This window comes from Gavia stellata, unplaced genomic scaffold (genome assembly GCF_030936135.1).
Source record: "Gavia stellata isolate bGavSte3 unplaced genomic scaffold, bGavSte3.hap2 HAP2_SCAFFOLD_53, whole genome shotgun sequence".
Taxonomy (NCBI): Eukaryota; Metazoa; Chordata; class Aves; order Gaviiformes; family Gaviidae; genus Gavia; species Gavia stellata.
Genome location: NW_026776569.1, coordinates 301081 through 316175, shown reverse-complemented (window position 1 = coordinate 316175; position 15095 = coordinate 301081). Strand labels below are relative to the sequence as shown.

General features: G+C 53.7%; 1 protein-coding gene across 1 annotated transcript; it reads right to left on the bottom strand.

Moving 5' to 3' along the window:
• Positions 1 to 9293: 9293 nt before the first annotated feature.
• Positions 9294 to 13343, bottom strand: LOC132321133 (ubiquitin carboxyl-terminal hydrolase 42-like). Its single transcript, XM_059834706.1, has 11 exons — positions 13328 to 13343; positions 12522 to 12722; positions 11975 to 12085; positions 11797 to 11899; positions 11582 to 11649; positions 11354 to 11424; positions 10712 to 10794; positions 10338 to 10449; positions 9864 to 10004; positions 9548 to 9648; positions 9294 to 9447 (listed from the first exon to the last, which is right to left on the bottom strand). The coding sequence occupies exons 1-11, from the start codon at positions 13341 to 13343 to the stop codon at positions 9294 to 9296; spliced, it is 1161 nt and encodes a 386-aa protein (XP_059690689.1).
• Positions 13344 to 15095: the final 1752 nt, after the last annotated feature.

Sequence of the window (15095 nt, the reverse complement as noted above, 5' to 3'; positions counted from 1 at the left end):
CAACAGAAAGGGCAGCGCCACGTTTTGAGGCAAAGTCCAACCTGACGGGGAGCAGGTTTTGCACTCCTCTCCGCAAGGGAAGAAACCCTGCAAAACCAGAACGTCTCCTACCGAGGGGTCAGCTCTTCCAATTCCACTTGTCCTGGTTTTGGCTGGGATGGAGCTAACTTTCTTCCTAGTAGCTGGTAAGGTCCTGTGTTTTGGATGTAGGAGGAGAGTAATGTTGGTAACACACTGATGGTTTAGTTGTTGCTGAGCAGCGCTTACACTAAGTCAAGGGGGTAACCAGTTTGGAAAACCCCACTGAGACCCGTCTAGTCTACCTTTTGGTTGTGCAGCCTCCTCCAAGACCAAAGGAAGAGACATCATTCTACTGCTGTTGAAGATTTTGGTAACGCTTGCTTCCCCACGGACGCCCACCTGCCTCAACTGAACCGTCATTCGAGAAATGCCTCAGGCACCAGCATGAGCTGTCATCTGAGAAGTAATAAAAGAGGAATTGGACACCTTCACTCGGACCTTGCACTTTCAGCCGTATCCTAGGGCCGGACCCTGGCACACTTGCTGGCATGTGGAAAGTCATATCACTTGGGACCATAAAACTGAGGCTTTGGAGCCTGAAATGAGGCTTTGGAAACGCAAACTAAGATTTGGAAAGTAAAAAGGAGGCTTTGGACACTAGAAATGTAGCTTTGGAGCCTAAAAAGAGGCTTTCTGCCCTGATGGTGCGGGATTAGACCCTCAGAATGAAACCGTGGGCCCTAAAAATAGACTAGGGGTAATAAAAGACAGGTTGGGACCCTAGAAATGAGGGGTCTGGCCCTAAAAAAGAGACTTTTGGGGCTAAAAGATGGGCTCGATGCTAAAGATGAGGTTTTGGAGCCTGCAAAGGAGGGGAAACTCTTGGATCGCCCATGGCCCCAAGAAATGAAGTTTTAGAGCTTTGGGCACTCCAGTGGAGGCTCAGAGCTGTAAAAGAGAGGTTTGGACCTAATAATAAATGAGAGTTTGGACCCTCAAAAGGAGGGTGTGGGCCTTCAAAATGGGGCTTTGTTCTTTAAAAACGGGGCTTTGGAAATGAGATTGAGACTTCAAACCCAGAAATTAGGCTTTGTGCCCTCAAATGATGCTTCCGTACCAAAACCTAAGCCTTTGCACCCTAGAAATGGGTCTTGGGGGGCTCAAAATAGCCTTGGGGTTCTCCAAATTGTGGACCGAATCCTGAAAAGGAGGCTATGGGCCCTGAAAAGGAGGCTTTGGAAGCTACAAATGAGCCTTTGGACCCACTACATAAGGCTTTGGCCTCTAAAACTGAGGCTTTAACCTTCACAATCGGACTTTGGGCTTTAAAAATGAAACTCTGGGCCCTTAAAAGCATAGAAACATAGAAGTGTAGAAATATAGAATCGTTAAAGTCGTTCATCGTTGAGTCTTTGAACCTTAAAAGGGGGGTTTGGAACTTATGATTGAGGGTTTGTACCCTAATAATGAGGGTTTGGGACCATACAAATGAGGCTTTCAACCGTACAATCAAAGCTGTGGACTCTGAAAATGAGGCTGGGGGACAAAGTGCCACCCCCCATCCCTTGGCAATGACAGGGACTCACAGGTGAGGATGGCGGCCCTCCTGCAGGGACGGGCGCTGGTAGAGGCCGAGGAGAGAGGGGTGCAGAGGTGGCTCCAGGCGGCCTCGCTGTCGCACACCTCGTGGAGGCAGCGGCAGGTCTGGCCCAGTCTCAGCAGGGGGTGGGGGCAGCGTCAGGAAGGAGATGATGTGCAGCAGCTGTGGGGAGAGAGGTGGGGAGAGCATCAACCCCGGGACCCCCCTGCTCTGAGGGGGGACCCCAGCCCCGCATCCCCCCTACTCAACTCACCACCTCAGGCGGGAGACGCCGGATGGCGGCCGGGTCCTCCCCCTCCTCCCCACCCTCAGCCTCACAGCAGGCCCCACCTGCGCCATCTTGAAGCTCGGCCCGGCTGCCGGTGGAGCCCGCCTTCTTCTCACACCAGTCTTTGCCGGCATAGGTCGGGAGGGCTGTCAGTCTCCTGCCCTGAGGGGATGCTGCCTCTGATTGGCCCCCAGCTGGTTCAGGCTGCCCTGGTGGGCTCCCGCCCTTCACCTGGACTCTGACCTCTCATTGCCCACATGGGCTGTCACTCTGCCCTCAGTTGGGGCCCACCCTCCCCTGAGGTGATGCTCTCTCTTATTGGCTGCCTGAGGGCTCCCTCCCCACCCCCATCACTGCCCGCCCTTCCCTGAGGTGATGTTGCCTCGGATTGGCTGTCTGGTTACATGTCAATCACACCCTTCCCCAAATGCGATTGGCTGTCCTGGGTCCACTGACTCCCCCCAGACTCCTGGGCGGCCGTTGCCAGGCGACCAGCTCCGCCTTCAGGGTTTAGGCCCTCGAGAGGGAACTGGGGGCCCTGAGAAAAGGCTGGGGGTCATGAAAGACAGGTTGGGGCCCTAAAAGTGAGGAAACGCGGAAGAAATGGTGTCTCTCTTTCCTCCATGGCCTGAACGTCTTTACCCAATGCCCTCCCGTCCCCAGACTCAGAGACAGAGAACTTGAGGAGTCGTTTTGAGAGTCCAAAACTTCATTTTGAGGGCCCAAATCCTCATTTTGAGGGTCCAAAGCCTCGTTTTGAGGGTTCAGATAGTAATTTTGTGGGTAAAAATAGTCATTTTAAAGGTCCAAAACATCATTTTGAGGGTCCAAAGAGGCATCTTGAGGGTCCAAATGGTCATTTTGAGCGTCCAAAACAGGGTCCAAACTTTCATTTTTGCGCCTCCACAGACCCATTTTTAGGCTTCCGCGATGCAATTTTTGGTGGCAACAGATCCCTTGAGGGCACAAAACCTAAGGTGAAGATCCGAGGCCCCGTTTTCAGGGCCGGAATCCAAAGTTTGGGAGTCCAAAGCCTCATTTTGAAGGTCCAAGTATTCTTTTTGAGCATCCAGATCCTCATTTTAGGGCCCGTAGCCTCATTTTGTGGCTCCAAATAGCCATTCTGAGGGCCCAGGGCCTCATTTTGAGGGCCCAAATAGTCATTTTGAGGGCCCGTAGCTTCATTTTGAGGGTCCAAATAGACATATTGATGGTCCAAGTTGTCAGTTTGAGGTTCCAAAGCCTCATTTTGAGGGCCCAGATAGTCATTTTGAGGGCCCAAATAGTAATCTTGAGGCTCCAAAGCCTCATTTTGAGTTTCTGCAAACCTGTTTTTCGGCTGCCACGCCTCAGTTTTTAGTGGCGACAGATTCCTTGAGGCCACAAAACCTAACGTCCAAATGCGAAGCCTTGTATTGAGGCCCAGAATCTTCATTTTGGGGGCCTGAAGCCCCTGATTTGAGGGCTAAATCTTCATTTTTAGCATCAATGTCTTCATTTTGAGGGCCCGAATCCCCTTTCTGAGGGCTGAAATCTTCATTTTGAGGAAGGAAATCTTTGTTTTGAGGGCCAAAAGCTTTATTCTGAGGGCCCGAATCCCCATTTTGAGTCCCCAATGCCTCATTTTGAAGTCTGAAGGTCTTCTTTGGAGGGTATAATTCCTCATTTTGAGGGCCCAAAATCTCATTTTGATCTTCCAAAACCTCATTGTGACGGTCTAAATACTCACGTTTAGGGTCCAAATAGACAGTTTGAGGGCCCAAAGCCTCATTTTGAGGGTCCAGATTGTTATTTTGAGGTCCCAAATACTCATTGTGAGGGCCCAAAACCTCATTATGAGGACCCCAGACATCATTTTGAGGATCCAAAACTTCATTTTCAGGGCCCAAAGCCTCATTTAAGGTTTCGAAACCTCATTTTGAGGGTTCAAATAGGCAGTATGAGCATGCAAAGCCATATTTAAGGGTCCATATCCTCATTTTGAGGATCTAAGTGGTAATTTTGAAGGTTCAAAACCTCATTTGGAGCATCCAAATGGTCATTTTGAGGGTCCATAGCCTCATTTTGCACCTCCGCAGACCCGTTTTTAGGCTGCCACGCCTCATTTTTTAGTGGCAACAGATCCCTTGAGGGCACAAAACCTATTGTCAAGGTCTGAGGCCCTGTTTTGAGGGCCGGAATCCCAGTTTTGAGGAAGAAAGCCTCATTTTGAAGGTCCAAGTATTCTTTTTGAGCATCTAAATCCTCATTTTGTGTCCTGCAGCCTCATTTTGTGGTTCCAAATAGCCATTTTGATGGCCCAGAGCCTCATTCTGAGGACGATTTTGAGGTCATTTTGAGGGTCTGTAGCCTCATATTGAGGACCTAAATAGTCATTTTGAGGGCCCAAATCCTCATTGTGAAGGTCCAAAACCTCATTTGGAGGACCCCAGATGTCATTTTGAGGATCCAAAACTTCATTTTGAGGGTCCAAATAGGCATTTTGGAGGTCCAAAATATCTGCCGCCATTTTCCGCAAGAAGGACGTCAAATTGCCCGCTCTGCAGAGGACAGAGGTAGAAGATCAAGTTCTCTGCGCAGGGAGCAGATGACTACCTGGAGCATGTCATCGCATCCCCCCGCCCTGCGTAGCCCTCAGTCGCCACAGCCTGGCAGCTCTGACACGGAGGAGGAAGCGAGAACATTGGAGGTTAAACTCCGCAGGGGTCCCAGCTGTGCCCCGTCTGTGCCCATCCCTGCAGAACAGGAGCAGCCCCAGGAGGAGCCGGGGGAGGCAGAAGCAGTGGGTCCCTCTGCCCGGGGCCGCAGCCGCAGCTCCTCCACTCCTGGACAGGGCAGGTCTCCCCATGCCGCTTTCTCCCCCTTCTCCTGGTGCCTTTCCTTGCTCCCTGTGCCCCGCTGTGGGTAGCACCAGCCTGCTGGGGGGCACAGCCGTAGGCTTCTGCTCTGCTCTGGTTTCTCTCTGCTGTCTGACATCAGCCAGGGCAACCTTGCTACGGGAAGGGCTGTCAAGGAGGCACGGACAACAGGCAGGGGCATCCGAGCCGGAGGCGAGCCTTGGCGTAACGGTATTTGGCAGGTACAGAGTGATTTCTACCAGCCCAAGCCTTTACCAAGGCAAACAAGACCTTCAGCTTTCACCTACAACAGGCTGGCATTTCACTTCTCATTTGGGCAACAGAGAAAGGGATGAAGGAAGGTGGGGTCGTCCCAGATCACAAAACAACTCCTTGCTGATGCTCAGCTTCTGGAAGCTCCCGGCTCCCAGTCCTGCGTAAAGCAATTCACGTGTCTGAGAGGAGCTCCTGAATGGGGAAGTGAAAGGTTTTCTCTGTGTAGGGCTGGCAGGACCAGAGATATTTCCAACGTTTTGTACAACATCTCTACTCCAGGACAAAGGTGGAACTGTAGACTATCACCAGAGGAGAAGAGATAAGGAGCATGAGCCGGGAAGGTGCAGATGTTGACAAGAGGCACCTGCTCAAACGTCACCTCTTTGCATTCACCCTGTCCACTCCCATTCTCCTAAAATCCCACAGTTGTGGTACCAGGAGGGCTTTGGTAGGGAGGCGTCATCTTCTAAGACAAATCCTATCGGCAATGTACATTATGGTTGGGTTGAGCTGGGTTGCATTGGGTCAAGCTGGTTTTCGAGCCCAGGTTGCACAGCTGTAGAAACTGCAATGCCTTCAGCCCACGCTGTCCTCTTTATAGCACAGCATCGCATACAAGAGAATAAAATATTTCATTTGGAAGGGACCTACAAGGATCGTCCAGTCCGACTGCCTGACCGATTCAGGGCTGACCAAAAGTTAAAGCATGTTGTTAAGGGCGTTGTCCAAATGCTTCTTAAACACTGAGAGGCCTGGCGCATCGACCACCTCTCTAGGAAGCCTGTTGCAGTGCTTGAGCACCCTCTCGATAAAGAAATGCCTTCTAATGTCAAGTCTGAACCTCCCCTGGGGCAGCTTTGAACCATTCCCATGTGTCCTATCCCTGGGAGAAGTGCTCAGCACCTCCCTCTCCACGTCCCCTCCCCAGGAAGCTGCGGAGAGCAACGCGGTCGCCCCTCGGCCTCCTTTTCTCCGAGCTAGATGAACGCAAAGACCCGCTCTCGGCCCTCAACACTGAGGCTCAGCCCAGCTCCCGCAGCAGGACGGAGCAGAGACATCTCCCCCTTCCCCTGGGGCAGCCGTCCCCAGCGCTCAACAGGCAAACTGCCCGGCCTGCCTGCGGCAGCGGCGCATCGAACAGCGCCGGGCCGAGGGGCAGCCGAGGCGGGAGAGCGACCCCGCGCTCAGCAGGATCGGGCCGCTCCCTCCTGTGCTGCCGCGAGCAGTGCTGGCAGGATGAGCCCTCCCCTGCTCGGCCTCTGGCTCGGCTACACCCGGCAGCTGGAGGGGTGGGAAAAGGGAAATGGGTTTGTGCTGCTCTTACCACGGGTGTCCTCAGCCAGTGCTACACTGGTGGGAACTGGTTTAGGCTGGGGGAGAGGATGCAATTCATGTAATTAACCAATTAGGCAATTAAAAAGGGAGCAGGAGAGCAGCAACAAACCCCAACCATAACGGCTTCCCCCAGCCCCACTCTTCCCAGGCTCAGCCTCACTCCTCCCTTCCCGACTCCTCCGCCCCCTCTCCCCTCCAAGCGGCACAGGGCGATGGGGAATGGGGCTGTGGGCAGCCCACAGCGCCTCGTCTCTGCCGCCCCTTCCTCCTCCTCACCTTGTCCCCCTGCTCCCGCCTGGGCCCCAGGGGCCGCAGCTCCTGCCAGGAGCCTGCTCCGGCCTGGGCTTTTCTCCAGGGGTTGCAGCTTCCTGGTGGAGCTGTCGATGGCCGCCTGAGGGGGACAGCGTTGGTGGCTGGATCCATTTCGCAGAATCACAGACTACTTGAGGCTGGCCGGGAGGTCACCTGGAGGTTGAAGTCACCTGGTCCAACCCCCCCTTGCTCAAGCAGGGCCACCTGCAGCCAGTTATCCATGACCACGTTCAGAGGGCTGTGGAACATCTCCAAGGATGGAGACGCCTCAAGCTCCCTGGGCACTCTGTGCTGCTGCTCGTCACCCGCACAGCACCCTTTGCACTTCCCCTTGCTGAACTGCATGAGGTCCCTGTCAGCCCATCTCTCCAGCCTGCCCAGGTCCCTCGGGATGGCAGCACGGCCCCCCGGCCTAGGTGCCACTCCTCCCAGTCTGGTGCCATCTGCCAGCTTGCTGAGGGTGCACTCTGCCCCATCATCCAGACCATTAAGGAAGATGTTAAACAGGATTGGAGCCAGTACTGACCCCTGGGCAACACCAGGAATTACCGGCCTCCAACTCGTCTTGGTGCAACTGAGCAGCACCCTCTGGGCCCGGCCGTTCAGCCAGTTTTCGTTTCCCCTCGCTGTCAGCTCATCCAGCCCATTTCTGTTTGTGTGACTTGAACTCCATATTTAAAAAGAAGAGATTGGAAGATGGGCATGTGCAAGCACACAGCTTTCAAAATCTCAAGATATAAACCTCCCACAGTGGGTATTTCCACCAAAAGCCTCAAAACCGAGAGAGAAGAAAACACCCTGGAAGGCCAACAAATGTTTTTAATTCTGGCTTTGGCTTTTCTGCCTGTTGGTTCCAAAGGAGTTGTTTTTGCAAGGTGATACCAAAATCTGACCACGGATTAAAGGTCTTCCTCGAGGGACCTGTGGGCAGGCGGGCCAGGCGGCAGAGCTGTCCATCGCTCTGGAAGGTCTCTCTATGCTCTTCCTGGCCAGAGGCAGCACCGGGAGGAGGGACAGGGTGGGCTGCTGGTGCCCTTTGTGCAGCTTGGTCCCTGCTGGGGGCAGCTTTAGTGCTTCCTGGATTCCTCCTCCTCCTCCTTGCTGAGCAGTACTCACTGTACTCTACAAAACGGCTGCGGAGATCATAGCCCCGCCGCGGGGATCTGCTCCGCTCTCTCTGCCTCGGCAGGGTGTGCTCCCAAGCAGCACTGGGTGGGGGAGCCAACTGGAAGCTGACATCGGAGGGCCCTGGAGCTGCGTCATCCCTGGGAGCATGGCCACAATTTGGAGGACCAGTTATCATCCTTCTCCTCCCTGTTGAGTGGTCATAGTCCGTGGCGTCCACGAACCAGCTGCGCAGACCACTGCCCCACTGCGGGGATCTGCTCCAGGCCCTCTCCCTGGCCCCGTTCCTCTGGCAGCAGGAAAAAGGGCCGAATCCGTGCTCCTCGTCGTTGTCATCTTCTTGCACGCTGTGCAGCGCACGGTCAAATGGTTGACGGTGGAGCGGGAAATCAGGCTGTCTTCTGGGCACGGCGGAGGTGACGCTGAGCCTGCCTGGCCAGATGAGGCACGGCCGGCCTGCAGACGCCTCCCGGGCACCTGCCCAGGTTAGCTGGCTGGTGCTGGCTGGTGCGGAGGAGCTGCCGTGCTCTGGAGAGTCCTCCATGCCCACCGCCATGTCCTGCAAAGAGAGCTGTGAAAAGGTCCTGCCCTTTCCTCCCAAGAGGACCACAACAGTGGGGAAACCCCAGGAGCTCTGGGAGGGGACAGCTAAAGGCCTCCCAAAGGCTCTTCTGGAGGGCCGCCAAGGCAGAAGGGCCAAAGGCGGACAAAGGGGATGGATCTAGGCGGGATGCTTTCAGAGGGAGCAGCCTCGCGGCTGTGGAGAAAGCTGCAGTGTGGGAGGGAAAAGAGAGCAACGCCAAGATCCCAGAAAGAAATGCGCCTGGTGCCCTGACCCACTTCCCCAGAGCTACCTTAGTCTGACGAGGCAGATCCCATGCTCCCACAGAACCCGCCTGCTTGCTGCCGGCCGCCCACTGACTGAGGAAGGAGCGGGCATGTGATGGTGCCGGTGAGGAAGAAGTCCTTTCTCCCATTTTCAGATCGGAGCGTCTGGAGAGAAAGAGTGATCTCTGTTTAGGGCTGTTCTCGCAGCCTCCTCTGGGGTTCAGTTCCAACCTGTCATTTTCTCAGGGCAGATTCTATGACAGAGAGAAGACGCAACCAAAACTACAAGTGGGAAATTCGATTAGGGTCTTCCCACCAGGTCTGCCCCTGTCGGAGCAAGACCTCGTCTTTACACCCCCTACAACCGCCATTTCATAGAATCATAGGATCATCAAATGGTTTGGGTTGGAAGGCATCATCTAGTTCCATCTCCCCTGCCACGGGCAGAGACACCTTCCACTAGATCAGGTTGCTCAAAGCCCCGTCCAGCCTGGCCTGGAACATGTCCAGGGAGGGACATCCGCAACTTCCCTTAGCAACCTCTTCCAGTGCCTCACCACCTCCAGCATAAAGAATTTCTTCCTAACGTCTAATTGAAATCTACCCTCCTTCAGCTTCAAACCGTTACCCCTCGTCCTATCCCTGCGCTCCCTGATCAAGAGCCCCTCCCCATGTTTCCTGTAGGCCCCCGTTAACTACTCTCCTCTACATTAGCCAGCTTCAGATAGCAGAAGAGCAGCAGTTTAGACCTGGGCAGCAGCCTAAAGCCCGGCAAGGAAGGATAAGGACTGACGTGGGGTAGCTCGGGTTTGACAGCACTGAACGACGCAGGTAGTAATTGTCTCCTGTGACGGAAAGAGAAACACTCAGGAGGACAAGAAGAAAAGTAGCAAAGCCAGGAAAAGGAAACACAGTATTCTGAACACAGTTAATACTGCTTATTACCTGACATAGAACAGTAAATAGGCTTGCTGCCTGAGAACTGTGTTGAAGTCACAGGGAACCACAGACGAATCGTCCATCTCGTACCACAGTCCATTGCTGGCCTGCAAAGAAGGCATCGGTATCTGGAGATGAACTGCATGGTGTCTCCACAAAAAGACAGGCAGAAAACTACAGAACCAAGAGGACGCCAAAACCGATCCAACCCGGCCGGTAAGGAGACCTTCCCCCCAAAAGCTTGGCTGCCGGGAACACTGCCACGGAAGTTGTCTTCCCCAGGGTACGTTTTTCCCTTGTTAGGCGAGAAGTTGCTCTTCACCTTCGTGTAGCAGAAATAGTGTCCTGTATGACAGCTGCCACCGCTGTGCACCAGGACAGCATATAAGGAGTAGAGGAGGGGTTCTCCAGCTGTCTGAGACGTGTATGGCCGAAGATCCAAGTACATGGGATACCCCACAACCTACGGAGAGACCAAGAGGGCTCAGAAATGATCCTGAAATTCAACACGAAATAGCTTTCCAAGACCAGGGGCCAGAGGTTTACAAATACATCTTTTGGGGCTGTTGGAAACTTGGTTTTCCCTAAAGCGACATGTCGTGGTTTGGGTGGCAGGAAAGTGTTCTCAGCCAAAGCAGCTCTGCCGGAGCAGAGTGCATGCTCATCTTCCCACGGGAGCTCTCCTCTCCCCAGAAAGGAACACGAAAATCTCAACATGAAGAGCTTGGGAAAGAGCGCACTGCTTTGGGAAACCTCCCGCTCCAGGGAGAAAGTCGCACTCCAATTGCGTACGCACCTTGCTGATCTTCCCGCCGGTGAAATGGTCAAACCTTTTCAGACACACCGTGAGAACCTTTGGCGCCCGATGGATTGTAAACCTCTTGGAGGCGGCAACCATCTTGTCACACCTGGAATCCAAGCACAGAGCCGAGTGGTGAAACGCAGCCTTAAATGCCCCCTTTTCTCCCCCCAGAAGGCCGGACAAGCTTTCACGTCTCACACGTCCTTCCGCTATTTTAAGGCTGTTCAGTTGTCTAAGGCCAGATTAAAAATAAAAGCCGCGTGTCCTTGTTGTGCATCTCACCTAGAGGAAAAGATGACTTACGCTCGATGACATGCAGCACCTTCCCCCAGGATCTAGTATTAATATGTCGTTAGGAATCATCTTACTTGCTACATTTAAAGCAGTTTTCACCATCCAGCTGCTCAGGTTTCACAAAGTCCTCGAGAGCTGCGCTGACCGATGAGGCTGCCTGGAGGAGTGAGAAAGGAGAGCACTGAGCTGAGGGCAACGCCCTCGTCCCAACACTTCCTAGGAGTTGACCAGAAGAGCCAGGTAGCTGACGCTGAGGAGACCCACCCTGAACCCGCAAGCAGCGCCCAGGAGGAGGCCGAAAGAGGGGATTACGCTGAACATTCCCCTCAATTCCACGGAATCCCAGGGCCATCAAGAGCCACCTCTCTGGGGCACCGCACGGTTCAGCTACCGATGGTGTGCAGGGTCATCAATAAGGAAAACACCACAACCCATCAGCCTGGGAGTCAGACGGGTGTGGAGGGAGGGCAAAGGGAAGAAGGATGAGAGCACGTCGAGGCTGCAGAGAGGATAATTCGTGCTTGTCCGGCTTAAAGCCGGCACCTCCAGGGAGACCACTGCCACGGCCTCCCCAGAAGGACGCCTTCCATTCCACTCCCCACCCACCACCAAGCTCTCTTGTGTTTGCCGTCTACGTTTTTAAAGCCAACTGCGTTTATGCTGGAAAGCTACAGGAGCCTTGGGACGTCTGGAAGCACAGTTCCAAACCCTCTTACTTTTATATCCAGAGGAACATCCAGGAAGGTCTCGTAGGCATCAGAAACCGCTTTGCAGCTCAAGCACGTGACTGGAAGGCAAATGGAAATGCTCAGCGATAGAGGGAGTGGACTGTGCGGGTTTACGCTCGTCGTACCTACTACGCCAGTCACAAGAACAGCTGTTGATCACAGGCAGACAGAAGGGCACAGACAATTCCAAGGAGAGCAATAGGTGTGGAAAAGTACCTCTGGATCTCAGAAAGCCCCCAAATATTTGATGGACAACGGTAGTTGATTGAGAAGAGATGTCCAAGCTGGAAATAAATGGTAAGGCAGGGAGTTATCTCCTCCAAGAGTTTTACTTTGTCTGAAAGCCCTGGGCGCAGATTTTCCCTGACGGGAGTACGTCGAGGAGTCCAAAGGGCTGGGGAACATTCAAAAGGTCATTTGCTTGTGCTTACTCGCTGCTTCCACTCAGACAAGCTCTCTGCATGGCATCGACAGTATAGCGTAAGAACTCGTGGGCGTCTTCCTGCATGCCAAGCTGGAAATGTTCTCCTATTCCTAAGAAAGAAGAAGTTAGGAGTTCTCTCCTACGAGAACAGAAGACACCGTGTCAAAGCACCTGAAATGACTTACGCTTGAGGACACTGAGGACAGCCCAAGGCTCGATGGCACTGGCGGAGGAACGCAAGACCATGTTAACGTGCGCTTCCATTCTGCACATCATGCAGAAGCCTAGCTGGCGACCTGAGGAGAGAGAGGAAAGCGATTTGTCAGCTTAGCAAAATATCCGTAGCAACGGGAAACTTAATGGAGAGGAGTTCTACTCTCTTCTCCTAGGGTGACAATGTCCCAACAAGCCCGGGACATTTCTGTGCGTAGAAAACTTTTTTCAGAGGGATGCTAAACTGACAGAAGTTTTGTGTGCCGTAAGCAAAGAGAGTTTAAGCTGCAGGAATAGGGACGGAGACCCGGGGCTAGAAAGAGGTGACTTTCTGAAGAGGAACACGCCTAGGTACGACAAGCGGCTTCTAGGCTTGAGCGTTCAAAGGACACCCGCTCGGGGCGGGCGGGGTGGGGGGTTGACAAAGGGCTGCTTTTCCCCTAAATCAAATTCCAGGTTCTGGGAATCTTCAGGAAGTGCCCAACAGATTGACAAAGAGCTGTTCCTAAAAGTACTCACACGACAAGCTGTGCTCACGAGAGAGCAGGTAGTTGGCCAGAGGGGGTGTGTACGTCAGGCACTGCAGGACGGAGTTGAGGAAGCACGTATTGTGCAGGTTGTGGAGTCCCGCTCCAGCTCTCTGTCGTTGCTGCCAGCCCATGCAAATCTTCTCCGGGGGAAAGAGGATCCTTTGTGGCGGAGCCATTCCCTCGGCAATGACTGCAGGGAAACGACGTTTGAAAGGAGGTGAGACGATACTGTTGCACAAAAGCATATTTCAAAGTCGAGTTCTGTGCAGGAGCACCCAGGACAACCAGCTCTAACCTCCAACACAGAGACATTGGGGGAAGCCTAACGCTGCCATTGAAATTTGCTTGTTAAGAAACAGCTGTGGAAGATAGTCTGTTCCCTCGCTTACGTTGCCCAAAGTCCAACAAACCCACACTCTGATTTCTGTGCCTCGGGCTACCTTCCTTTCCCTCTAGGCTCTTGAATTAGACTATGAGGTCAAGTCTTCCCTTTTCCTGATTGTAACTGGACAAAAACAAGCAAGACCCTAGCACAGAAGGTAACCCTACTGATGTCAGAGCTTTCTATGAGCAATGTCATCTTTCAACGTCTTGTACATAGTGGCAGAGGAGGGAGAAAACGCCGTTTCCTGTGTCTAATCGAAAACACCTGGGTAGATCTGGCCACTATAAGGAAACGCCCCAGACTTCACTCCAGGTTGTCAGCACATCAGCTTTCAGGGATGGAGGACCAGCCGCGTCCATCGCCTTTGGGGATTCACAAAGTCCAAGCCTGCTGGGGAAACTGTTACTCACAGGAGTCATTCCCCATTGCGGCCATCGCTCCTCTCAGGAACAGAGGGGAAAGCTCGGGATGACAAAGGATGTCAGGATGTGCTCGCGGAAGAGAAGACCAGCGCCAATCCCGTCACCTGATCGCCAAGAAATAATTGTAGCTCAACAAAATGATGGAGGAAACCCCCAAAGGAAACTCACAGAACAGCATCCGCCATCAAAACTGTTTCCGTGGTAGTTTTAACTGCTGCAGAGCCGCAGGCTGACGACCTCACCATCACTGTCACGGGGCCCTGGTTCACAGCACTTCCAAAGGCCCTTTTGAAAGGCTCAAATGTGCGTCACCTTCTCGGAAGAGGACCTGCTGCTGACCTGTTGCCAGCTTTAGCAGCAGAGCCCTCTGGCTCTCCAGCCCACACTTTCCCACCTCGGATGCAGGAGTGACGGACCAGCTTTTGGCCACTACTTTAACGGCTGCCTTTGCCGTGCTCCTTTTCTGCCTTCCTTCCTACCGCAGCAGCCAGGGTGGGCTCCTTGTCATTCTAGGCTGAGCCCAACGCCTCAGACTACGCTGCCCCCAGCCCCCACTTACCTATCCCAGGCTACGGTAGAGACATCAGAATTAGCAAATAGGAACTCTACCCATAGCGCATATCTGGCCAGCCCAGAGAGGTGTAATAGCTCAGCCGACAGCTCGGAAGGTATAGACCAGCGGAGACTTTTATCCTGTATCTACCTACTCTGTGATCTGTCCTGAAAGTCAAATCTTAATTACCTTTGAAAGAGGATGGAAGTGGAGGCCAAGTGGGCAGTAAACGATAAATGGTTGGAACAATGTAGCCACGCAAGAAGCAAAGGAAGGAGCCAAGTTATCCCGAAGGTCAGCTCAGCCCAAGTGGCTTTCACTGGCCCGCTTTTCAGGATATGAAGCCCTGGCCTGGTGAGCTCACAAGCAGCGGGCGGGTCCTGCATCACTGCCCCTTTGTGACACGGAGACGCACGGGGACTCATGGGGACGCACTGCGGCCACGCAGCCCCTGCAGCCTGGGCACCTCACGTAGCCAGCAGCTGGCAGCCGCTGGGCTTCCCCACACACTGCTGGCAAAGGGCTGTTCGTCCGCCGGCAGAGCTCCCACCTCTTCCCTGAGCCGCACAGCCAGAGGAATAAAAACCTGCCCAGGGCAGTAAGCGTGCCTGTTCACAGCTTTGGCTGGCACATTGGGTTACTGAGAGTTTCTTTTCCGCTCTTCCCAGCTACGGGACTGTGTCCGTGAGACGCGTGCAGCAAAGCACCAGGTCTCTTACGGGTTCGTTTCCAATGAATTTCATCTGCCCCCCCAAGATACAGCCTCAGGCTGACTCTGAACTAGTGCTACCACAGGAACACTCAGCAACTGGGCAGGGTTGACCCTAGCTGGCTGCCAGGCCCCCACCCAGCTGCTCTCCCACCCTGGAGCTCCAAAAATGTTCAGGAGCGGCTTTTTAGCGTCTTCACATTTTCTCCCGCCTCCAGGGTTTGTGAGATTTCTGGCTGCCACACATTTGCCCAATTCCCACTCGGGGTGGCTGGAGGCAGTTTTATTCCCGCCCCGCTTGGCTTATGTAGTTTTGGGCAGTCCTCACTTGGGACGTCTGCTATAACCCCCTGTTCCTGCTCGGCGGGCAGTTGTATTGCTCCTGCCCTGACGAGGCAGCCGGTTCTTATTCCTGCCCTACTTGAACTGTCTTGTTTGGCCCCTGCCCCACCTGGGTCATCTACTTTCCCCAGTCCTACTCGGGGCAGATAGTT

Bases quoted from the DNA above. Each gene is read 5' to 3' on its own strand.
- LOC132321133 (XM_059834706.1), bottom strand. The intron at 11,650-11,796 runs GTAAGCACAAGC...ATTTATTTCCAG, and splicing joins TGTCTGAGTGGAAGCAGCGA to CTTGGACATCTCTTCTCAAT. The intron at 10,450-10,711 runs GTAAGATGATTC...CTTGGATTCCAG, and splicing joins AACTGCTTTAAATGTAGCAA to GTGTGACAAGATGGTTGCCG.